This window comes from Ambystoma mexicanum, chromosome 9 (genome assembly GCF_040938575.1).
Source record: "Ambystoma mexicanum isolate Mex_15411 chromosome 9, UKY_AmexF1_1, whole genome shotgun sequence".
NCBI lineage: Eukaryota > Metazoa > Chordata > Amphibia > Caudata > Ambystomatidae > Ambystoma > Ambystoma mexicanum.
The window spans coordinates 586,362,292-586,387,242 of NC_090931.1; the positions used below are offsets into that span (position 1 = coordinate 586,362,292).

Genomic DNA, 24,951 nt, shown 5'->3' on the forward strand with positions numbered 1-24,951 from the left:
GTGCCCTGCTCTGTGCTTTTTAGCCTAACTGCGTTATGTCAAATCTAGGTGCTGCTCCGCCCTGTGTCTTTCAGCCTACTTTGACATTACAATTCTAGTTGGTGCCCTGCTTTGTGCTTTTTAGCCTAACTGTGATCTAGATGGTGCCCTGCTCTGTGCTTTTTAGCCTAACTGCGCTGTGTGAAATCTAGGTGCTACCCCACCCTGTGCATCTCAGCCTACTGCCGACTTGGATTGCCTAGTTAAACTCAAACCCGCCTACTGTTGATTTTGCTCCGCCTTAGTATAATCAAATTTGCCTACTGCCACGACGCACCTCCTCCTAGGTGCCTACCCACCATGCTCCTTAGGGCACTCTTCATACTGTACCACATCCTGCCTGTTGAAGCAGCAATTATAACCCACCCATTCATACGGCCAACACACCCCCAGCCATCAGCCACCTTATTTCGCCCTAGCCTTGTCCCCCAAACCCCGCGCTTGGCGACCCCCACAATGGAACCTATGACTCCTACCATAGCCCCTCAGCACCTCAACACTGACATTAACCCATACTTTAATGACCGAGCCCTCTGGCTGAAACACTTCGCTAGTAAACCTACTCCGAATCAACCGTGCACCTTATCTCTCAGAAACAAAAGATTAGGCACCAGATTCCGCATACGCACTACCCGTAGTAATTTCCCCAAACAAACACAACACACTCCACCGTGCTCATCTACTGCGCCCTCCAATAGCAAATCCCCCTCTACGGAGGTGAAACTGCCAATTATCAAGGGCGCCCTCATCAACGCCAGATCCCTCCCAGTACACGCGCTAGATATTGCTGACCTTATAATATCTTCTGATCTCGACTTCATTGCCGTAGCTGAAACTTGGCTTCGTGCGGCATCTGGTCCCTCCTTATCCCTTGCCATACCACCCGGCTTCGGCATCATGAGATGTGACCGCACCTCTGCCTCACACACCAGAGGTGGTGGCCTAGCGAGTCTGCTGAACTACTATCAGTCAAACTCTTACTAAATCCTAATCAAACAGCCACCCTTCACCTAATTTACAGGCCCCCAGGTCCCGCACCCTCCTTCGTCTGCAAAATGTCTACCCTCCTCCTTGACAACGCAAAAACCAACTCGCAAATCATTATCTTTGGAGACTTCAACCTAGGACTTGGCGACCCCAAAGACCCCTTTGCATTAGACCTGGAAAACGCCCTCTCTAACTCTGGCTTCACCCTGCACATCCAAGAGCCCACACACTCCAAAGGTAGGACCCTTGACAGGCTAGCCAGCTCTAACTGCAATATGAATGTCTTGGCTAATACCCCATGCCTATGGACGGACCACCACATTATCACTTTTAATATTGAAGCTTCCCCTCGCATCCCGACCTTGATAGCACCTGCCCTCCTGACCAGAAACAAAAAGGACATATCCAAGGAGAAACTCCTCCCTCTTCTACTCCCTTCGCTTACAACTGCCATTGACTCCAGCAATGACCCCACCATTCTAGCTGACATTTACAACTCCAGCGTGCTCACAGCTGTAGACGTCATCGCCCCTATCAAACTGAGGAAGGCCAAACCACGGGCACACCTTAACTCGTGGTTCACACCACAGCTAAGAGTACTCCGTAAAACCAAACATTGTGCCGAAAATCGTTGGAAAAGTCACCCCTCTGACACGCACAAAGACGATTTCTTCTTGGCTTTGCTTACTTACAAAGCAGCCATTATAGAGGCAAAAAAAGAGTCGCTCAATAATCGCATCTTGCAAGCAAACTCCAATTCCAAGGAACTCTTTAAGATCCGAAAAGAGCTTGACACTCCCGTTACACCCCCCCCCCCCCCCCCCCCCCGACACCTGCATCAAAGATAGCAAATGGTGTTCTGACATTCAGGCAGCATTACTGAACAAAATCACCACGCTCCAATCCAAAATTACAGCTAAGCAAGACAGCCTGAAATTGGAAAATTGCCCTCCCATTCCAGCTGGGGCCCTTTCCCCTGACTTACCCAATCTGAAACGGTTTGCCTTCGCTCCACTCACCATCGCAGAGGTGGAAAATATCATCCTGAGGCTCAAACCATCCAACTGCCAGGGTGATCCCTGTCCTGCCCCAATCATTAAGGATTCGGCACATGATTTGGCCCCATTCATCACATCCTTCATTAACGCCTCCTTTAAAACAGGAACTGTCCCGGACAACCTCAAGGACGCATGGGTGATCCCCCTGCTCAAAAATCCCTCCCTGGACCCGAGCATAACCACCAGCTACCGACCCATTACTACTGTCCCGTTCTTGCTAAAAATCCTTGACCGCGCAGCATACCTGCAAATCCAAGAGTACTTGGAAGCCAATAATCTCCTAGGTCTCAGACAATCTGGCTTCCGCCCCAGACACGGAACTGAGACAGCTTTACTAGACTTAAAAACTCAAATTGAAGTTCTAAAGGACAAAGGCAAACTGGCCCTGTTACTCCTACTCGACCTCTCCGCGGCATTCGATCTGGTCAATCACCAAATCTTATGCAAGCATCTGCACTCTGCCGCCCATTTATCCCCGTCAGCTACAGCTTGGATCAAATCTTTTCTGAGTAATAGATCTTTGCGGGTCTTTTCTCAATCTGCAGCTGCTGATCCCTCTCCTATTCATTGTGGCGTCCCCCAGGGCTCCTGCATGTCGCCAACTCTCTATAATGTCTTTACAAAACTGCTCTTTGATGTACTTGACTATCTGGGTGTCTCCTATACGAATTACGCGGACGACACCCAGATACTCATTCCCATCACTGGAGACTACTTGGCTGACACCAAGGCCCTGAATGATGTCTATTTAGTCATCCAAGCTTGGATGGCACAACACCAACTATGCCTCAACGATGACAAGACTGAGCTCCTCATCCTGGGCACTACGCAACGTCTTAGTAAACTTGAACCGTCTTACCAATCGTTCATCATCGATGGCAACACCATCCAAGTCTCGAAAGACACGAAAACCTTAGGCGTTTACCTTGACGCCACCTTATACCTATCCCGACAAACGAATGCAGTTAGATCAGCCTCTGCATACACCTGCAAACTCATTGCAGACTGCAGGCCATTTCTGACCACGCCAAACACGGTCACACTGGCCAGAACCCTCATCATGGCCTAAATTGACTATGGTAGTGCCCTCTACCTAGGAACTAGCCAAGAGAATCTGCACAAATTGCAAATCTCTCAGAACAACGCCATTAGAGCAGCTCTAAATATCCCAAGAAACCACCACATTTCGGAATCCAGATCCAATCTACACTGGCTACCTGTCAAACAGAGAATCTCACTGAAAGCTTTAGGCCTTACCCACAAATGCCTAGCCAACCAAGCCCCCCCCGTATCTCTGCAACCAGCTATCCCGCCACGTGCCTACCCGCCCACAAAGAACCACCCAGACCCACTGTTTAACTATCCCCAGGTTCAAACTAAAAAAAGCGGGTGGATCAAGTTTCCCTGTCCTGGCTTCCAAGCTTTGGAATGCTCTCCCCCTCACCATTAGATTGGAAGAATGCTTCAGTGCCTTCAAGGCCAAAACAAAAGCCTGGCTCTTCAATCAGTCCTGAAACTTTGACTGCTTATGTGTCTGCAATGTGCCCGCGCTAATCTTTATTCTGTAATTTATGCATATAGCTGTATGTTCTGAATACTTTGCATTGTACCTATAGTTTGAATATATGTATGTTTGCTATGAAACCTGTTTAAGTTGCGCCCTGATGCCTCCGGGCCTGAGGGAGCGTGCTACAAATAAAAACAAATACAAAAAAAAGCCGACCCAAAACAAAATCTGTCTTTTTTGTGTTCAGGCTTTAAAATGTGGGATTATGACATAGAACCATCCTATCAGACTCCATGGGAATGGGAACTTACTGTTACTCCGCTTCCACCCGTAATATCCCGCTAATACCAGGATAACAGGCTCAGCGGAAACGGTAAACCGAGGTTGTTGGTAAGCTGTCGGTACTACCACCGGCTTACCGGCAACCTCGTGATGACCCCCAATATCGCACAGGTCCAGAAGGTGTCCCAAAATGCTACATATTATATGTGCATACATCACACCATCCTTGTGACACAAAATGAATGGTTGTATCCTACTAATTGCATTAAGCGACGAGTAAGCAAGGACTCTTTATTCACTTGAATTGGTCATGGCCCTGGGTTGTATCGTTTTAGCCAGGAATATTTGCAGTTTCGTTTCAGAAAAGAGGTAAGATCAGTGTCTATGAGAGGATGTGGGGCACCTCTAAAGCATTCTATGGGTGACTGTTCCGGTTTTGCACTAGTGAGGCACATCACCGTTCAATCACACTCTTTTTTATCCCCCTCTTCCTTTATGTTTATATGATCGTATATCAATCAGATTAGGTCCAAATAGGTAATTCATGGCAGAATGGAGGTCTATGTTTTTGTTATGCTCATTGGTTGTTGGTGCTTGTTCTAGTGTTGAATCTTATGTTATTGAACATTAAATCAATGATTTTTTGGGGGAAAAGGACTAGTTGCAACCTTAAAGAAAAAAGACTACAAACTGAATTTGGGAACTCCACAGAAATGTTTATTGGGATTCATTCCAAGATCGAGGTGTGACTAAGAGTTATACAAGTTCATACAGTGAGTGTTCACTATGGCCCAGCGTTTGCTGGCTAAGCCTGTGGCCTCCTTTTCTCCTACCTTATCTTCCTTTCCTTTTTTCACCCCAGACGATGTTTCTAAACAAGTTCGGACCTGAAAGTCTCATCAAAACATGTTCTTCCCTGTTCTTCCAAAACCATAAAGGACCCCATTGACACTCTGCAATCAGTCTTGCCCTGGAACTTTCCCCTCCCCCCTGAAGCCCTCCCTTGTGCACCCCCTCCTCAAGAAGCCCTCAGCCGATCCTTCCTCTCCAGGTAACTATCGCCCGATCTCTATCACTCCTTTCTTGGGCAAACTCTTGGAAAAGCTGTCCATCTCCTAGTTTAACCATCACAATGAATCTGTTGGTTGTCTCCATGACCATCAGTCTGGCTTCAGAGCGGCCAGAAGCATGGAAACTGCTCTCCTGAACATCCGTGAAGACCTGTTCTGCAACCTTGGCTGTAACCTTCCTTCTGTCCTCATTCTCCTTGATCTTTCTTCTGCGTTCGACATTGTTAACGATGTCATCCTGCTCATGCACCTCTGTGATAACCTGGGGTCACTGATCAGGCCCTGGCCTGGCTGACCTCCTTTCTCACTGACCTGACTCTCTCAGGTCCAACTGAGGTCCTTCCTCTCTTCTATCACTCTCTCTACCTGTGGTGTTCCCCAGGGGTCTAATCTCTCCCTGTGGCTGTTCAACCAATACCTGGCTCCTCTCGCCCACTGCATAGCTGCTCTCTGCTCCAACTTTCAGTGTTATGCGAATGACACCCAGCTCTCTTTCAGGCTCCCCTCGGCCGCCTTTACTCCTTCTCTCATTCCTGACTGTCTGTCTGCAATTCAGGAGTGGTGTGCCACTAATGATCTCCTACTCAATGCCAGTAAGACAGAGATCCCCCTCCTTTTCTCTCTCTCTCACTGGCCGCGCACTCTTGGTCTTCTTCCTTCTCCTACCTTTGAGACTAAGAACCTTGGGGTCATCTTCGACTCCACCCTCTCCTTTTCTCCTCACATTTCTGACATCCCTAAGTCGTCAAACTATCAGCTGCACCCCCTCAGAGGAATTCTTCCTTTCCTCACTTTCCTACAGAAGCTCACTGTCTCCAGAGCTCTGGTCCTCTCAAGGCTGGACTACTGCAACAGCCTCTTTCTAAATCTTCCTGCCTCTACTCTCCGTCCTCTACAACTTATCCAGTAGACACTGTAATTATGCTATTATGCAATTTTATGCCATCACAGGGACTCTGCAATGGAAAAAGGTTGATGATTACGTGTCTACAAAGACACATCATAGAGGCCTGTGTGATCGCTGGAACCTAGATACTGTTCTTATACTGCGCATATCTCTGATTCCATCGGATAAGTTTAGCCTTTTCAATTACCATTAATAAGTCGCAGGGATCTAAGCCCCCTTCATGCAAGCTTCCAGTGATAATTCCGATATTTAAGAAGTGGACAGAAGTGACCCTATGAATTACCGACCTATATTGACCTTTAAGATATGCTATAATGGCGTATGTTATGCCGGGAACAGCTAGTTGTTTCTTATTGCTTTTAGGAACCTCTAGGGTTTGTGCGTAATATGCATCTGCTAGTGTGCCCTAATAAAGAGATCTATGCATCCAAAAATATTTTTCAGAAACCTCAATTTCTCAGGTGACATCTGAAAGACAAAATTACTTCTCCTTCATCTCCTCTATACCATCAATATCAGACAGCTCATTAGCAGCCTAGAACATGATTAACAGAACACTCTGGAAGTCATCTTCACAAAGTATTCTATTCATTAAATTCCAACAATACCATTAGATTGGACACAACACACAGCCATCACATTCCTCACTCCATACCCTAAAAATAAGGCCAACCGAAACATAACATGCATCAACACTGATCATTCCAAAAAAAACGCAGTGAACACAGTAAAACAGATTTGTATAACACAAAGCATAATGAAAACCCACTGCGACTACCAATAGCCATGTGACTCGCTCATTCACACTCACAATGACGACAGACACACATGCCACCTGGAAGCTACTCTGTGCAATACCAAAACTCTTATCTTCTGGATAGACACACAATCTCATAGTTAGCAAACAATCCATCTGCAAACACGAAAAAAAAACCTAACCCATTATATTAGCAAGACAAGCTAACAAAACTAAATTCTCCTTGCACAACAGGATGAATGCTCATCACCTTAGCCAGCGCCACATATGTTCTGCCAACCATAGCCTTAGCCTCCAACAAGAGCAGAACCATATTCAAAGCAGTCATTAAATGCAACAGCCCTCCCCCAGAACTGGCAATTCTGCACTGCATAGACAAATGCAACAGAATCAACCAATTATTTGTCAACAAGTCAACACAATCCAAAAACATCTGAACAACTGAAAAAACTCTTTACTCAGGTCTCCTCCACAGAAACCCCATTGCCACAAACCAGTGTCCACCAAATTTAAAAAGCTCTCTAGCCTATTCCTCTCTCTCCGAATGGCTACGACAACCGGCAGTAAAATAAGTAACTCACAGTCTTTGGGATTTTAAGTGCCAGCACTAATTTCTGGTCTTGCACTGTAGGTTGTTTTCTAGTTGCACCTGTAGAACGCTGATCTCCTTAGCTCTACGTTCCTCCACCTTGGGTTCGAGGGGCCCGTAGATTGTTGTCTGACTCTACAGGCCTTGATTATCTGGTTCGGATCTCTTGTGCCTGAAAAAGGAAAGCTCAGACCCTCTTGTGTTGTTGGCGAACTGCCACAGTATCTGCTAGTTTAGGGACAGTTAGTGTCCTGCCAATTTGGTGCCCAACACTTCTTTCTTCTTACTTCCATAGCAATTTCTCTACTCCTCTTGTTCTCTTCCCCTTCCTTCTTGACTCCCTGCAGTGTTCAGCCACTCTTCCTCCCCTCTCATGGTCGTCTCCTCCACCACCTAATATGACTTCTATCTCTCCTCCTTTCTTCTCTCAAATCCGCTGCTCTCCTCCACCTGGCTTCGGGGTCTGTCTCTGTCTCTCTCTCTCTCCACCCTTTCATTCTTCTCCAGCACCTCCTGATCTTTTCAAACATCCTGCGCGTTCTTCTCCAGCACATCATATTCTCTCCAAATATCACTGCTGCCAATGTGGGCAAGAAGGGAGTTCTGTATTTATTATCCATGTTTTTGTAGCAATGATGGTTGAAATGACTTGCCATCTTAGTGGAGTGATGAATCTGATAATGTCATCACTTCTTTCCCAGAGGTAGCCTCTCCACATGTTACTATGTGACGGCAGCTGCTACCTGATCCTGACCCTAGGGGTGGCGATGCGAGGATCACATGGGGGGAGGCGTACCTTAGGGGTGTCGCGGGGGAGTGAGACATTGTCAGATGAGACATGGTATCACCCTGTGCCTTTTAGGGATATCCCCTCCATGCCTCATTCATTTATAACATATTACTATGTAGAATAAGGCACAGCAAACACAACTAATTGTCCCCTGCATGTTCACGACTCAAGCTACATGACTGGGACGAGGAAGAGGCATAGAGGCATGAAGATCTGCAAAGCCTTAAAGCCAACAACAAGCTATAGTTTTTGGAAGGAGTGGTGCAGTGGCAGGAGCTTTAAATCATCAACAGCTATTACAGATGGGAGAGAAACTGACAGGAGCAGGCAACTCACGTTGGAAGAAAGAATGGCTCAGCAAGACCCTGCTGCACGCAAGGGCTGAGGAAGAGGGAGGAGCAGACCGAGTGCTGCTCAACGCTGGAGGACTGCCCATGCAGCTGAGAAGGAGAGGCGGGAGAATCAGAGCTCTCACGGTGCATAGGCAGTGACAGCAGAACAGTGCCTCCAGATCTCTGAAACCAGGTGAAGAGGGGGACGCTTTTCCGACCTCCCAGCAAAGCGCAGCAACCACGGAAGCTTGCGAGGGATGCCGAAGCAGCTGAACATAACCAGTGAGCCCAGTTGGGGAAGGCGGGGGTGCTTCACTGCAGGTACCGTGCACCGTGGGAGAAGGCGGAAAGTCCTGTAGAGGTGGCAAAAAGTAACAAGCTGTTAAGAGGAGGGTCTCTGACACATTGGACATTAAAAGAAAGGCAAAGGCTGCAGCCTGTCTAAAACCTACACCCCAAGTTGGCAGACTGGTGAATCTTTGTTAGAAGCCCTGTCAGGATAGTAAACCAGGCACCTGTGAATCTTTGGAGAAAACAAATCCTGGTAGGGGAGTATACCAGGCAGTTGTGAGTCAGTACCCACACCCAGATTGTGTAAAGGAACTATACGAAAGAACCTGGCAGGGGAGTATACCGCGTGTTGCGCGAGTTTGGGACCCACACCCAAGTAGTGGAACTTGGATCTGTGGGATTACTGCGACCAAAAAATACTGACTGCAAAAATAAATAATTATTTTCCCCGATTTTCACAGTTAAATGCGGGGGAGACACCCTGCACTCACCTCATATCCCCCTTACATAATGAATTACCCCTAGCCACCTCCCACATATAATTGCTGCAAAAAAAGGGGAAAAGAAACTGAGGCATTTGTGCATACAGTATTTTGGTCAGCGCAGTAAAGCACTGATACCGTGGAACTTTGAAAAGAGAATCCCAAGGAAGATTCATGCCCTTAGGATTTTTAGTTGTATTTGTGACACTTTCAAAAGAGGATGCAAAGGAAGATTCATGCCCTTAGGATTTTTAGTTGTATTTGTGACACTTTCAAAAGAGGATCCAAAGGAAGATTCATACCCTTAGGATTTTGAAGTGCATGATATGTGAAAAGGATAATTTCCCGGTGAGTGAATTGCAACACCAAGAAGAGATGGTTATCCACTTGGGCCACAAAGAACTTGGTTATTCTTTTCGAGAGAAACCTAGGAAAGGGAGCTATTCCCTTGAACTGTGAACCCTATTCATTTGAAATCTCTGCTGGAGTTATACCTTTTTTTGGTTTAACTTGAAAATGTGTGCACTTTTCGAGCAAAAGACATTACTCGTAGCACCTTATCATAATTTTTCGAATGAGAGGGCTAGGATAGGATTCAGGACACAGGACGTTTTTGCTTTGGACATCTTGACACAGGACAGACCCTTGGGTTTTGTTGAAGTTGGGAAATACCTCCTAGAGTAGGGACAGTGAGGCATTTCCCAACCCCCTTTGTTATTTGAAAGGTTTGTAACCACACACATGAGTCCTCTGTGTCCACGTCTCATTCCTGGTTCCTCACAGTGGCCACAGTAATTATGTCTGGTTATTGTTTGGAAGATACAAGATCTTCGCAGTAATTCAGTAGCCTTATGTTATCATCCAAGAGGGAATTCAAAAAGGCAAACCTTACAAAGATATTCCAGATCACATTTCCATGTGAATCGTTCCGTACCTCTGCATATGTACTAGTATTCAGAGGCGGCAAGGAACAACCAGAATCCTAGATAGGAAATAAATATGGGGCTAACGGAAGCCTGAATCTGTGGGCCACCTCCTGTCAATTAATTATGGGCTGAAGGCATGTGCTGTGAAGAGCAATGTTAGCTGTAATGGTTCTTTAAGAACACTGCTGTAATATTGGCCTGCATAAAGGTGAAAAAAGCTAATGAGCTTATCTCTATGGACACAGAATGAGCCCAAACAGAACAGTTTATGTGAAGCGTGTGATGGTTGAGAGACCTGATTTGAAGACTGACTAGGAGCCTGTTAATTATGTGTTTGCTTATGGATGGCAGACATTACACCTGTCACTGGTGTGGGCGCTCCCCGCCGGCCATACCTGGATTTTGGAGCCAGTACCATTGGTGGACAATGCACTGTGAGATTACTAGCCACGTCCTCAGATGTGTGTGGGTGCCGGCCTTCTTGTCCTCAGTGTGCATGTGCAGGAGACCTACGTTAGGTCCCGGAGCACATACACTGTGGTTTCACAGCAACAGGGGGACAGGCTTCCTTCTGGCCAGCCCCTATTCAACTAATGCAACTCGGAGCCCATTGCGTCTCAACGCTTGTTGTGTATGCTCCCAGGCTACACTCTCTCTCCTTTTCCTGGAGCTCTCTGTTGCCTGTAGTTCACTCTTTCTCTGTCTGCTTTTCTGCCTAATTCTTCTCCCACCATGTTGGCTCCTCTGTTCCGCTCAGCCTTCCCATTTCTCTGCTCTCCTCCTTGTTGTTGTCACAGCGATGCCTACCCTCCCGAACCTTCTCCTCACCTGAGGATTCTGAAGAGCTGTTCCAGCGCTCTGAAACTTTCTTGGGGCGAGTCTTCTTAGTTTCAGAGACCTTCTTGTCCTTAAGCTTCTTTTCTCTCTTGTCGTGCAAATAAGGCCTAGCTCCCTCAGAGGCCACCTTGGCAGGAATTGAAACCTGTCCTCGGTGGACCCCGAGGAGCCGAACCCTAAACCAGGGAAAAGGTCTGCCGGCAACAAAAAACCCTGTTAGAGTGATGTAGAATAGTTCTTGATTGATTGATAGATCCTAGTTTGGAAATGCTTTTGCTGAAGCCTTCCCCTGATGGCAACTTTAGAAGGTGTCGAGGAATTCAGGGAGGTGTAGTCCGAACTCCGGAATTGCTAACAGGACTGTTATAGGAGAACTGTCTGTTGGGTGGAGCAAGGCGGTGCACAGCTTCTTTGGCGTGTTCTTGGGGACAATCAAAGACACAGACAGAAACCAATGAATGTAAGGATATGGAACTAGGAAGAGCGGAAGGATGACAGAAAAGAAGTCCAGAGAAACAGAAGGAGTATGGAGAGTCTGATACCGAGGTACAGGTAGGTAAAACAGGTAAGGAAAGGCTAGAAAATAGATTCTGCATTCCGGTATAGAAATAGATCGGAATCCGTAGGGATGGCCGAATGCGGAATTAGAATGTGAGAGAGAAGAAATCAAAGAGGACAGAAAAGGGCGTAGAAAAGGTCCACAAGGAATAGTCAGATAAGCATGGGCGAACCGGACCCACCGATACTGGCAGCCCTTAAGAAAAAAAGAAATACAGAAAGGTGAAGGCAAAGGGGAAATAATCTAGAGAAGGTACCGGCACTAGAACACAAAACCTAAGCCGGAACCGAAAGAGAAGATTAATCCAAAAGAATGACGGAGCGAAGCAAGAGACCGAAAAATGGAGGAAAGAAAAGTACCGACAGCAGGGCTGAGGACAGACAAAACAAGAACAAAAATATAAATTCCTTCACTAAGGTGAGCAAGAAACTTTGCGAAGAGGAACTGCGTGAAACACAGCAGCGTCGGCTGTCAGAAAGACGGATACAACGCAGTGTCCAGGGGGGCGTGGCTCAAAGATATACTAGCAGCGGCCATGTTGGGGGAACACGAGAATGCAGTATCAGTTCCTGGAAGCATTCTGATGTTTCCAAGTCTGCCATAGCTTCCAAGGGCGAAGCCTGACAGTTGTTTACATTCTCTGTCACTCCTTCTTGATTTTTACCATTTGTCAGACACCTCGGTTCAGTGCTTGCATTGCCTCTGCCCACGCTAAACCCCAGGGTGTCATCTTGTGGTGCAGGGAAAGCGCGGCAGGGCTATACCACGTTCCCACTTTGTGGTTTGGTCACTGTGCCCATTTCCTGTGCCAGTTTACATCAGCACCAGAAATCGAATTGAACTCAATCATGGACAAGTCAGTATCCGCTTCAACATGAAGGAACGCAAAACCTGCGCACTGTGCATCTTGACAATACCAATATTCAATAATTTCATACTGGAACGTGTAGTGGTCACCTTTACTTTCCCCAAAACCTCAGTGAGCAAAGGGAAGTTATGCTTGGGAGAGCGTACCATTCCCACCTAAAGGGATAATAATATATATTACCTACTCCCCCAATGATGACATGTGAATCATAATAGAGAAACATCTGGGCATCCCACTGTAACCTAAAGGAATCTGGAGCTGGAAGGGAGCAACTGGTCTCAAAATCAGGCAACTGATTTTGAGAATCCTGGTCAAGCAGGACGCAAGGATGTGAAAGCCATCTTTATCAAGTAGTGACTTCCTACAGCAAGCTATGACGGAGAATGGCGTGTGATTTTTCTTTTGTCCCTTTTTGACTTGATATACTTTTCTGTTCATAAGGGGCGTGGCCTAGCAGTCTGTGCTGGACTTCTCCCATTGGTGGCAATACTTTGACTGAGTGGCATATGGCTGGACCCCTTTTGCAATCGCTCAGACGGGCTAAAAAAAGGGTGGTGTGAAAGGTTGCCCAGAGCAGTGCCAGTGGTTAAGATTAATTCAAAACCTTACACTAAATCACTTTTTTGGTTATAGTTTGTCTTCCTGTGTGAGAGAGGGTGTGCCCAAACGTAGGTCTCTTGCTCACTGCGCCATAGGGATCCAAGCTGCACCTCACTGATGAGGCCCAGCAAAGCTGACGCATTTCTAAGTTTGCTTGTGTTTCTGTGCATAGGGGACCTGGCCTAGCAGTTTGTGTGGGACTGCTCCCATTGGTGGCAGTATCGGACTGTTTTGCATATGGTGGTGGAACATTTCCCAGAGCAGTGCCAGTGGTTGAGATTAATTTAAAACCTTCCACCAATCACTTTTTTGGTTATACTGAACAGTTTACCATCCTCCTACTCAACCAACACATGAGGTAGTCTGGTGCGGATCTCCCGATTCAACATGAGTTCAGACAAGCAGACACCCGTAGTACTGTGGGGAGTGTTTGTGTAATCTCCGAGTAGGTTGCAAATGGCCTGCATGAAAGACCCTTCTGTAATTTTGAATATTTTAAGTGTCCTTTTAATGTTGGCCATGAATCTTTCCACTATGCCATTAGCCTGAGAACTTAGTGGTGTAATCGTATTGTGGAGGAAACCTAAATACTCAGTGAATAATGCAAACTCATTTCCACTGAATGGGGACCCGTTGTCAGACTTTAAAACGTTTGGCATACCATAGTCAGCAAACATTTTATCAAGAGCAGGGATTACTGACTGAGCTGCCGTGGAAGATACCAATTGCACTTCCGGATAACGTGACATCTCTTACAGAGCTACCAGTACATATTTACCATTGGAGAGCGGGCCGAATAAATTAACAGCTACCGCTTGCCAGACCTTAGTGGGCAAGGTTGCCACCTTTAGCGGTTCCAGGAATGTCTTTGGTGCTATAGATTTTCAAACGATGCATCCATAGATTGTGCTGAGAGCTTGATGGTTGGTGATGACAGTGAATCATTTTCCATATGAAAACAGATGATAGTGTTCATAAGCCGACACCACCGCCAAACTTTCCTTCTCAGCCTGCGAATATGCGCATTCAGTTGATGTCAAGCTGCACCTGGCATATTATACTATTCAGCGTGATTACGAAGAAACAGGTCTGTGTTCTGCCAAGATGGCACCCAAGCCCACAGGGCTTGCATCTACGGTGAATTCAGTTTATAGATACGAATCGTAAAATACCTTGCAGGCAGCTGATTATATGTGTTCCTTGATAGCATGGAACACTTCTGCACAGTCGGGACCACTGAAACTCAACGGCATGCTAATGGACATAAAATCCTGGATGTACCTAGTGCAGTAGCTGGCCATCTCCAAGAAAGACCTGCCCAGAGAAACAGGACAGGACACTGCAAGAGGGAGAGAAAAGACAAGGGATAGTGGTGCACGTGTCTATGCACAATGGGAACTATACAAGACAAGAGACTCAATGTAGAGGTAGTTAAACCACTAAATGAATCCCACAACTACTTTTGTGGAAACTATTTAAAAACTGCATCGCAATTGGAGCTTCGTACCATGAGATAAATGACAAAACATTACAAGAAGAGCACGTAATTCTCAATCTGAAAGAAGAAGACTGCAACGTACAAAATATAGCAAATTAATAAGCAGGCATTCTTTTTTTACATTTTAGTCAGAAATAATGGTACAGTTATGATGCAGGGTTGCATCTCAGAAAAGGTTGTACGCAGCTTTATTAATCAGCGAAACATAATTTTTCACTCCTTCACTTACATGTCATGATTCCAGCTTTTCGTCACAGTGTTAAAATAGCCCCAACTGGCAGCATTTTGGATAGACATCAGGGGTCTCTTGAGGTCGCACAACATGGCAACCACATAATCCTGGATGGTACCTGCTACGTCATACTGCTCCAGGAAATCTGGCCTGCTCCATAAAAGAGAGAAACGTGCAGTGTAAACGGCATTCTAGAATATTTGTTTAGGATCACAAGACACATACGTGGAAAAGCTTCTTAGTACTTGTGTGCTTTAACTTCAGGTTTCAGGAGGATTTTCCCTGCATTGCTCCCCTTCTTCATCTCTAAACATTGCACTGATTAACCATCACCTGGTGCCGCGAAGCTCTCGAACCATTGCTGCCTACAAATCCCCTGCCAAAAGCCTTTACTCATTAAAAGAAAGAAATCAGGCCAGTAGCTCACCCACAAACCACATCTGGAATCTTGCGCCCACTAACTGCCTGGTCACTAGTCTGCTGAAGCTCCTGTGCCCTTATCCCGTCTTGTCCAATCACACTTTCTGAAGCTGCTTGAAAGTGGTCCAAATGCGCCCTATGAAAACACACACAATATACATTTTTCAAGATCCTTGTATCTTTACTGAACATGTGCTGTCCATCTGCAATGTTGGTATTTTGGTGAATTTCATGTCATGCAGTTCATGGATGATGGTGGTAGCAACCAGTTGAAAGCACCAACTATAACTAAAAATCAAGAGCACGTGATTTGCATCCTATCTGTTCAACCATCATGTGCTTTTGCCACTGGTCGCCCCTTCCTCCTGCAACCTTCTGCAATGAATGTGGTTTGCTTTGACAGAGGAGGGAGCAGGATGCTGTTTCATAGCAGGCAGTGACACAGGATTGTTTCTTGCCTATGAGCATTGCCATTTTAAGCTTGAATGGGTCCACTAGAAGGAAGCCCAAAGGACCTGCACGACAGAACAGTGTGGGTTACTTTTATGTCTCTGTGCACTGTTCACCTGGTAATGGTAGCTACAGTTCATGGTCTAATGCGCTTTCAGATTAACCATTTTCCACAAATGCTCCCACAATTTGTGTCACAAGCACTACTCAAGCAGTTTGTTGTGAAAAGTAAAACATTACCATTTGTTAACATGTTACTGAGCATTTATAATTCGCACATCACCACCGTCCGTACTGGGCTTATGTGGCCCGAGTTCTTTTTTGTGTCTACAATGCTATTCTATCCCAAGTTGGCACAAGGTGCGAGGGGTGTTATGTTATGTTAATGGTACTTGTATAGCGCACTGCCACCAGCGGAATTGGTCCCCAGGTGCTCTGGAGGATCTGTAAATGAGAAGGTGGGGGTGGGGTTAGTAAGGTAAAGAGGGCAGAGGATAGTGAGAGGAGTGGTGTACTGTTGGCAGCTTCAACTCGGTAGACACCAGTTGCTGAGCTTTCGTGCGAGCATTGGATTGGTGTCAGTTCGCGTGTGCTGTTGGTGCGGCTTATGTGTTGTTGCAGTGTGGTGAAGTGCATGCAGCTTGTTGTGCGAGAGATGGTTGTGTGAGTTTTTTAAGTATGCAGAGAGTTTGAGTTTATATTGGTTAGTGGGTTATGTGACATTTAACATGCAAGCATTCACAGTTCTGTCTAAGTGTAGCACTTGCTGACCTACATAATTCAGTCTGAGTGTGGCACTCACTAATCTTCACAATATTATCTAGATACCGCACAGGCGAATGTTCACAATTCTATCTAAGTGTGGGACATGCTAACATTCTCAATTCCTTTTAAGTGTTGTGCTTGGTAATCTTCATAATTCCGTCTGTGTGTGGCACACACTAACATTCACAATCCTGTCTAGATACGGCGCAGGCTAATGTTCTCAATTCTAAGTGTGGCACATGCTAACATTCACGTTCCATCTAGGTGTGGCATATGCTAACATTCACAGTTCTCTCTAGATGCGACGCAGGCCAAAGTTAGGAATTACATCTAAGTGTGGCACACGCTAGCATTCCCAATCCTGTCTAGATACGGCGCAGCCTAATGTTCTCAATTCTAAGTGTGGCACATACTAACATTTACATTTTCATCTAAGTATGCTGCTTTCTAATACTCATAATCCCATCTAGATGTGAGGCAAAGCTAGGAATTCTAAGTGAGGTGCATGCCCACATTCACATTTCTAACATTTCAATTGGAGTTCTATCAAGTGTGGTGTATGCTAAGCCTTCCTGATTCCATCCAAGTAGGCAGATGCCGACATTCACAAACCTATCTAGATGCGACGCAGGCTAGCGTCCACAATTCCCTCCAGGTGTGACACTTGTTAACATTGACTGGTATGTTAGGATGCAGTGCAAGGCAACATTTCAAACACTTTCATGGTTGAAATGCATGGGCTAAGTCTATGGCATTCTATGTAATGGGAAGGTAAGGTAGAGTGGCCGGGCTTTCTGGTGTAGAGTAATTGCTCTACACCCCACCCATGCCACATTTACAGTATTTGTTGGTGTCTGTTAGCTGCTGGGTTCATTGGCTTCCCCTGCGTACACCTGCAGATACTTTCTGGAGCCGCCAATGTAGGAGCCGACCTTTGCCTCGGGACCCTTAGCCCCAGGGGCTGCGGGCAGAGGGCTGCCCTGGGGTGTCCTTAATGAGGTTGCAGAGCACCAATCAGGGCCCAGGGGAGGTCTGGGAGGCGGGCAGGAGGTCGTCCCAGGAAGCACGTAGATGCGTTTTTTTCACCTTCTACGGGGTACTAGGGGTGTCCCACCACTCAACTGGCCCGGGGATAGTTGAAAAATGTCTCTAGTGAGCCGCTCGCACCAGGTCTGTAGACCTGCGTGGAGCGTTGGTGCAGAGCACCAATCAGGGCCCAGGGGAGGTCTGGGAGGCGGGCAGAGGAGGTCCCAGGAAGCGGCAAGGCTGTGGGTTAAGATAGTTGAAAAATGGCTCCAGTGAGCCGCTCGCACCAGGTCTGGGTGGACCCATTGCATAGTCCATCCTGAAATTCTGCCATCGACACCTGAGAGAGGTAATTGTCATCGCTCTGCTCTTGGTGCGTATAGCTCTTGGGTGGTGTTGTGTCACAACTACCTTGGCAAAAAGCAGACAGGGCACAGTGCTGTGAGCTCCACCCTATACACAGGCGAGAGAGTTTAGGGCTCTCAACATTTGTTTATGGAATACTCACCCACTACAATTGCTGCTAAGTTGGAATGACTCTCAGACATCACAACCTGGTTGGTGCAAGCTGCTGGCAAACCTCCAAAATATTTGTTTAGCACCCTAAATAATATAGGTACCTGCAAGATGTAGCCCTTCAAAAAACTGCATTAACTCATTTGCTCAATAAAGTGCAAGCAAGATTAACCATCCAAGATGGACAGAAGACAGAAACCTAGGTATGCAGCATGGTAGCAATAGGTTTAAAGTCATCACTAAGCAACATTGGTTTGTCACGTGTAGTTTGTGAACAGGACAGCCACATTTATTGCGGTCACATGTTTTTTCTATACAAATACCAAACCTATATTTCCACATTTCAAAGGAAATGGGGACCAAGTACAAACATGCAAATGGAGGGCTGACACAGCAGCAGGTGAATGAATGGAAGCCTAAAGAATGCACTGCAGTGAAGGGGAAAGTGGCTGACTTTGCACCGATGCGAATTACACATTTGGTGACTTTGACCTCATGCCTGAAAAGAAAGTCACTTTACTTCAAAATGAAGATTACAAAATCATTGATCAATTACCAAAGGCGCTTCTATTTCTCACTTAATCTATTTGACTTGTCTGAGAGCTTTGCTTTAAAGAAGAGTCATATACAGTATAAACGTAAAATGTAGTTTATCCAGCATTAAAAAAATTAAACGTGTGTGAGTCCTGTACATCTTATACCATACTTCTCCCAGGCTTTCCTACTCCCGCTAGAAGGGAGTATAGCCTGTCCCTTTTCACATGTGCATTTCATTGACAACAATTATATCCATTTTAGCTCAGACACTGGTCTTTGCTTTGAATGATCTGCAAGAATAAGGAGTTGGTATATTATAAAAAGGGTATTTATTAAAAAAAAACAAATTACCAGAATTCCATGTTCTTTTTACCATCCTATTCAACATAAAATGCATCTAGGCTTACGCATCTTCTTCTAAAAGATATCCACCCTTCATGAATCAATTCTTTACAACAAAATACTATGCATGATTGCAATTGTATTTTACCCTCTTAAAACATTTCTGTCTGTACATGATGTACTTAAAAATGTAATATTACACCAAAGTTTGTTGTCATGTATTCTCTCTGCACTGCATGGGTAGCTGTAACCTGAATCGTGCTAAGTGCATAAGGTTCAATATAAAATTAAATGTAGGCCTCCCTTTGTGTCGTACACTAAACAGGCCCTGTGTTGTCATCAACTAATACAGGAAACAGCAATATCAAAACTTAGAGGAAAACATGTAATTTGCACTCACGTTTCTACAAAAAGTACTCAATTTATTCACACTCATATTTAGAACTAATCCAGTTAGAAAAGTGCATAATTGAATATGTGCACCCCAATGTGATCAGTGCTTGATAAAACAATACATACTATAATTGATCAGAGTAAAACAATTATTGCACAAGTAAATTCAACAGCAGAAATACAATAGCTGTAACTATATTGGTTGTCTTTTCACTTCTTCTAATGAAAGACTAAATATGTCTCAATAGTGACTAGTAGTGATGCAGCCTTTTAAAGTAAGTCTGAATTAGTGACCCTGTCTGTGTGCCTATAATGTGAGTTTTGGGACTAACATGCTTAAAATGCTTCTATATTCTCTATACTTGGTGTACTGTGTAATGTAATCAAAATAGAGTTTCCCAAACACTTCCTTGTCTCTGTACTAATCTTAGTGTACCTGCTAATCGACTAGTAATTATGTTCTAAGAATGCTTTCCTTGTTTCACTAAGAATGCTCAAAATGCTTTCCTTAAAGCGTTTCCTTGTATCTCATTGAATAATGTAAATCAATGTTTTTTAAATATCAAGTCGTACATGCTTCTAAAAAAAGAATTCTAAAGAATTCTAAAGAATTCTGTTCTATTTTTGCTTGGATTGGTTATGACTAGGACTGGTCGTACCCGTGTCTTCAGTTGCAAGCAGCTGGAATCTTGCCAGAGTTCATATTTGCTGGCTCTCTCCCATCCTTGCTCTTCCGGCATGGATGTTTCAGCTACTCTTTTCCAATATTCAGATCTTCTGGGCTTCTCTCTCTGCTCTTCCTCTATAAGGGTAGTACAGCATCTCAATCTCTTTCTTCTTCGGTTGTTCTGCTGCTTATATCTCAAGCTAATCTTAGACCCCCTTTTATACTGTTTTAAGGGCTCATTAAATATACTCACAAGTGCGAATTGATGAGTCTTTCATCACATCATCTTTTTAAGGGCCAATTAAATGTAATCTCAAGTGCGACATCTTGTTTTTTGTTGGTTATCTTATTTTTTTTAACTACCCTCTATAGCTGGGTACTTGTATATGTTCCATCTGCTTGACATAATTGCTACACGAGATTAGAGAACAAAGTGTTCACAAAATGGTGTGTCAGCAAATGGCAAAATAACGTTTTGACCTTTCAATTGTTGAAAGTTAAATGGTGGCCTTTTATCTGACTTATAGGTCTTTCACCATAATTCAAAACACAGTATATTCAACTACCTAATATCTTCAATAAGGCAGCTTTTCCTAAGCACTGTGGCAAGTTATAATAGATCTGTGCATTGATTGCATAGCTACTTCAGACCTTGTGTTTGCTCTATAGCAATGATATGGAATCACCCAAAATGCTCAAAAAAAAGATCGAATGCGTCATTTGGCCGAATTTTAGCCGTTCGAAAATTCGGAATGGCCAAAAGTTCGACCAGATAATGTATTCGGTGCTGGGGACTGCGGGGGTGTCCCCCGCACTCTTGCTCACTATATTGTGAGCGGGGTTTGCGGGGTGTCACCTGCAAGCATCCCAAAAAAAGGAGGGCTGCAAGGTGTCCCCCAAACCCTTGCTCACTATATTGTGAGCAGGGGTGGCTGGGGGAGAGGATGGACCCGGCAGCCATGCCGGAAAAAAAAGAAAAGGAAAGGACCCTGCGGCGCCGGTTCCCGATCACAGAAGTGAAAGGGAACATGCGTTGCAGGGACACAACGTAAGTAGGGCTGTGGGTGGGGGCTAAGTTGTAATTGTTCAGGGGAGAAAAGACCGAAGATTATTTTGGAAAAATAATCTTCAGTCTTTTCTCCCTCGAACATTTAGATTGCAGGCTTTCAACCCCAAACCCAATGATATATGTATCTGCAGTGAATGCATAAGATTAATATGTTACAATGTGGTAGGGCACTTTTACAAAAGGTACATTGTTTCCTACTGCATTCCCGTTTTCAGATTCTGGTTGATCAAATGCAGTGGTATCTTGTCTGTGGTAAGTATGCAGTAACTGAAGGTTCTGCATGATTCAGAATCATGTTTACCCTTCAGTTATCCCCCATTTTGAAGCCCGGTAGGAATCTGTTGGGGAAATAGGACAGTATTGCGTGCAGTAATGGTTTTGCATGGAGGACATTTCCTCCACAGAAAAGCAGGTGCTGTTCAAGACTTTTAGTACTGAAACTCTAAATCTGATGGTAACGTTATGTTATGTTATTGTGATTTATACCATGCACCACTGCCATTTTCAGGGTATCCAATTACTCTGTGGATCTGAAAAGGAAGGAGGGAGGCCTGGAGGGGTCTTAGTGGGATTGAGAGGGAAAAGTGCAATAGAGGTTGAATGTGCTGTTGGTAGCTTCAGTTCGGAAAAAACAGTCACACTGTGCTGGTTTGTTTTTAGTTGCTAGGCGTTGTGTGGTGTTTGGTGTATAAGTGTGTATGGGAGATTTGTGCGTAGTTGGTTTTCTTTGTTGTTGGGTGTTGTGTGGTGCGTGTAGTTTGTGGTGCTTTTAGGTTTTTGTTGCAGTAGAGGTATGGGTGTGTTTTGTTCTGTGTTTGAGGGTACGTATTCAGGATATTGGGGAGTTATTAGTAGTAGGCTTAGTGGACAGTTGCATCACAGGTCAGGTAGGTTCAGTAAAGTGGCTACATTCAAAATCTAGCTAGATTCAATGGAGTGGCTACACACAAAAGTAAGCTAAATTTAATGTGGTGCAACATTAGAGAAATCATCTCATTGCAATGCAATGGCTACACTCGAAAATCGTCTAAATGCAAAACAGTGGCTACACTCAAAATTCAGCTAAATTCAATTCAGTGGCTACATTCAAAATTCAGCTAGGTTCAATGCAGTGGCTACACTTAAAATGTAACTATGTTCAATGTTGTGGCTACACTCAAAATTCAGCTAAGTTCAATGCAGCGGCTACACTCAAAATTCAGCTAAGTTCAATGCAGTGGCTACATTTCAAATTCAGCTAATTCAATGCAGTGGCTAGCTATGGGGTGCAGTAAAATGGTGAGAATCGCATGGTAGTAATAAAATAATTAAATAGTGGCAGGATTTCAGTAGCCCAGCACTGGGCGTGATCCCAGCTTCCTACCACCATACCTGGTTGTTGCAGTAGACTTCTTTGCAGGGCGCCTGTGGTGAACAGGCAAACGGGCGTTGGGGAGATGCCGCAGGGAGGTTCCCTTTACCTTGGCTGTTTGCCCTGGGAGGACTCTTGAAGAAGACAGTGTTTTGATCACCTGGTTTGCCGCGTTGCCAAACCGTAGATGGGGTGCGAGGGGGAGTGGATGGAGGAGGATGGGAGAGGCAAGGGGTAGGCCGAAAGATCCAGTGATCAGGAGACCTGCACATGGAGGCAACTGAAGGCACAGGCTATGGTGATGCGAAGCCTGGCCCTTCTGGTGCAAGCATACTGGGGAAAAAATGTACAGCTGCAGTTGGGGCAGTGGAGTGAGCCTTGTGGGGGCTTCGAGCAAGATAAAGGTCTCCAATCTTCCTGGAGCAATTTTCCGGTCACCTGGTTCGCCAGGCAGCCAATCCGGGGATGGGGAGGGAGGGGGAGTGGTTGGAGGAGGGTTGGAATGGGGAAGGGGCTGTTCTAATGTCCTAGTGATCACGAGGCCTGCACATGGAAGCAACTGAAGGCACATGCTATGGCGATGGGGAAGCCTGGCCCTGCTTGTGCAAGCACACAGGTGGAAACAACGTACTGCTGCAGTTGGTGCAGTGGAGTACCACTACCAGCACTTTATTACTACACCTTTGGGGCAGAGGAGTCCCATTACTACACTTTTTTTTACTCTTAGTGAGGACTTATGATCGAAACATCTAGCACCTGGCCATTAGACGTATGTAGTTTTTAAACAGATGTGGGCCACAACGTTGGTCAATTAAGATATGCGTGTGCTACCAACATTTGTCTTTTGTCCTGCAAGGCACCCCATGACATCACAAGCATATTTATAAGCCAGCTTTGGGGTTGCATTTGGTGGGGGACTCCAGGTCAATTGCTATATTCAGCGCCATTGTGCACAACCATGCCCTACCAATCCAAAGGCGATAGTGTGGGTGAAGTAAAGGAAATCGCAGATCAGGACATTACCTCCAATTAGAGACCCATGCAAAGTGAGAGAGTGGATGAAGAGTGGTGCTAAAAATAAAAAAGAGCTAACGGACAAAAGTAAAACGTTTGTGTCAACAGTTACCCATTTTAAGAGAGTTTTTGACAAGGAAGCAATACGAATTTTAAATATGACCGAAAAAGAGAGGAGTCTGAGGTACAAATGGTGCACTATGGTGGCACATAGGTTTAGGTGTTTCTGTAGACATAACCACCAAACCCCCCTCTCAGCAGCCAGTGTTCGTTACCTGTTTTTGAGGTACCAATAGATCGTGGCACATCCAAATCCTGTTGCCACACTCAGATGGGTCTGGGGTTGTGGCAGAGACGAAAGAAAGTCTTTGCTGCAGCGTCCATCTTGCCATGTAACTAGGCTGCTAACGAAATCGGGTTGAAACGCCCATCCCTTTTCAGTTTCCGACCACTGGCACCCTAGCACACAGGAAAGCAACAATCAGCCATGCAAAACTATGGATTGTGACAGTGAAGGAAACAACAAAATAAACTTCAATGTAGTGGTGGCAGTAGAAATACTATTTACAAAACAAGGCATACAATAAGCAGTATCGTGTAGCAATTTGCTATGAAATTCAGAAGGTTTGCTTATTAAATTGACACGTGTAGCAAAATTAGCTGTTTAAGTTACTCTGTTCAATGAAAGCGCAGCTCACCCTGCAGTCCTCTCTTGCCCTCAGGGTTCTCTCCACCCACTTTTCTCTGTTTACTGCAAGCTCATGGGGCTAATGGAAAGTGAGTGTGGAGCAGTAATCATCACCTCCTTCTTAAATGCCAAATGCATGTGTGGTAGTGCTAGGCAAGAATGTATTTTTCTTTTTAATTAATTGCAAACCACAAGTAATCTGGATGATACTTGTATTAAGCGAACTATATCCTGTCTGGCAAAGACCAGTATGTGTTAACTTTATTTTTTTTTTTAAAGACAGTCATGCAATTCAATTCCTAAAAATGTAAGTTGTTACATAATGCATAATTACATTATTGCTACTGTAAGCACTGCATTGTCTCCATGCTTTACATTAAAGTTTAGGTTAGTGCATCTGAAATAAAGTTGGCACTGTGAGATTTATTTTGGTGGGGAAGATGCATCATATTGGCGAGTGAACACTTTTGAAAATGTATATGATCATATGGCCAAATGCTTTTGACAGTAAACCTAGTTCTGTGACCTGTTGGTTGCAAACATTGGTGAAACTTGTGCTCAACCCGTTTGCTGATCCAATACATCCTGATATTCTGTTATCACCCTGTTGCTTTATACCAGCTACCCTCAAAGTGAGATGGTCGTAAACAACTATATTCCTTTTAGTTTGCCCAGTTCTCTGCCTGGTACACCATCCTCTCTGCTTAGTCTATTACCTCCTTCGTGTAACATAGGTAATGCAGAAAGCTAACGAGATGTTTATGAAAAGTAGTGATCAAAAGTTCTATCTACTCTGTACATCTACAGATCTACTGCAATAACATACACTGTAGTTCGCCTCCAGAGCTCGCTTTGCTCTATGATTATGATTGCATTATATATTAGCATCTGCGGGAGAGAGCGGGCCAAACTGTTTCCAGAGCCTTTTTATCATATCTATTTATTTGTGTAAATTGAGGAAGCTGAACATTTTTACTGAGACTCATCCAGGGCTTGAAAAGTATACACGCCCACTCACATAGTAAAGTAGATTTTATAAAGGTTGAGTTCCATTTGCAGGGAATGTATGAAACATTTATTTAACATTCAGGTTGTTTGCAGT

At 44.9% G+C, this 24,951-nt stretch overlaps 1 protein-coding gene across 2 annotated transcripts in view; it reads right to left on the reverse strand.

Moving 5' to 3' along the window:
• The window catches only part of SHPK (sedoheptulokinase), a 353,593-nt gene that overhangs the window by 110,863 nt on the left and 217,779 nt on the right, over positions 1 to 24,951 (reverse strand). For both annotated transcript variants that reach the window (XM_069615195.1, XM_069615196.1), the window contains exons 3-4: positions 23,437 to 23,620; positions 14,609 to 14,761 (exon numbers count right to left, since the gene is read on the reverse strand). In XM_069615195.1, the coding sequence (XP_069471296.1) occupies positions 14,609 to 14,761; positions 23,437 to 23,620 (337 nt within the window). The remainder of the gene's footprint in view (positions 1 to 14,608; positions 14,762 to 23,436; positions 23,621 to 24,951) is intronic.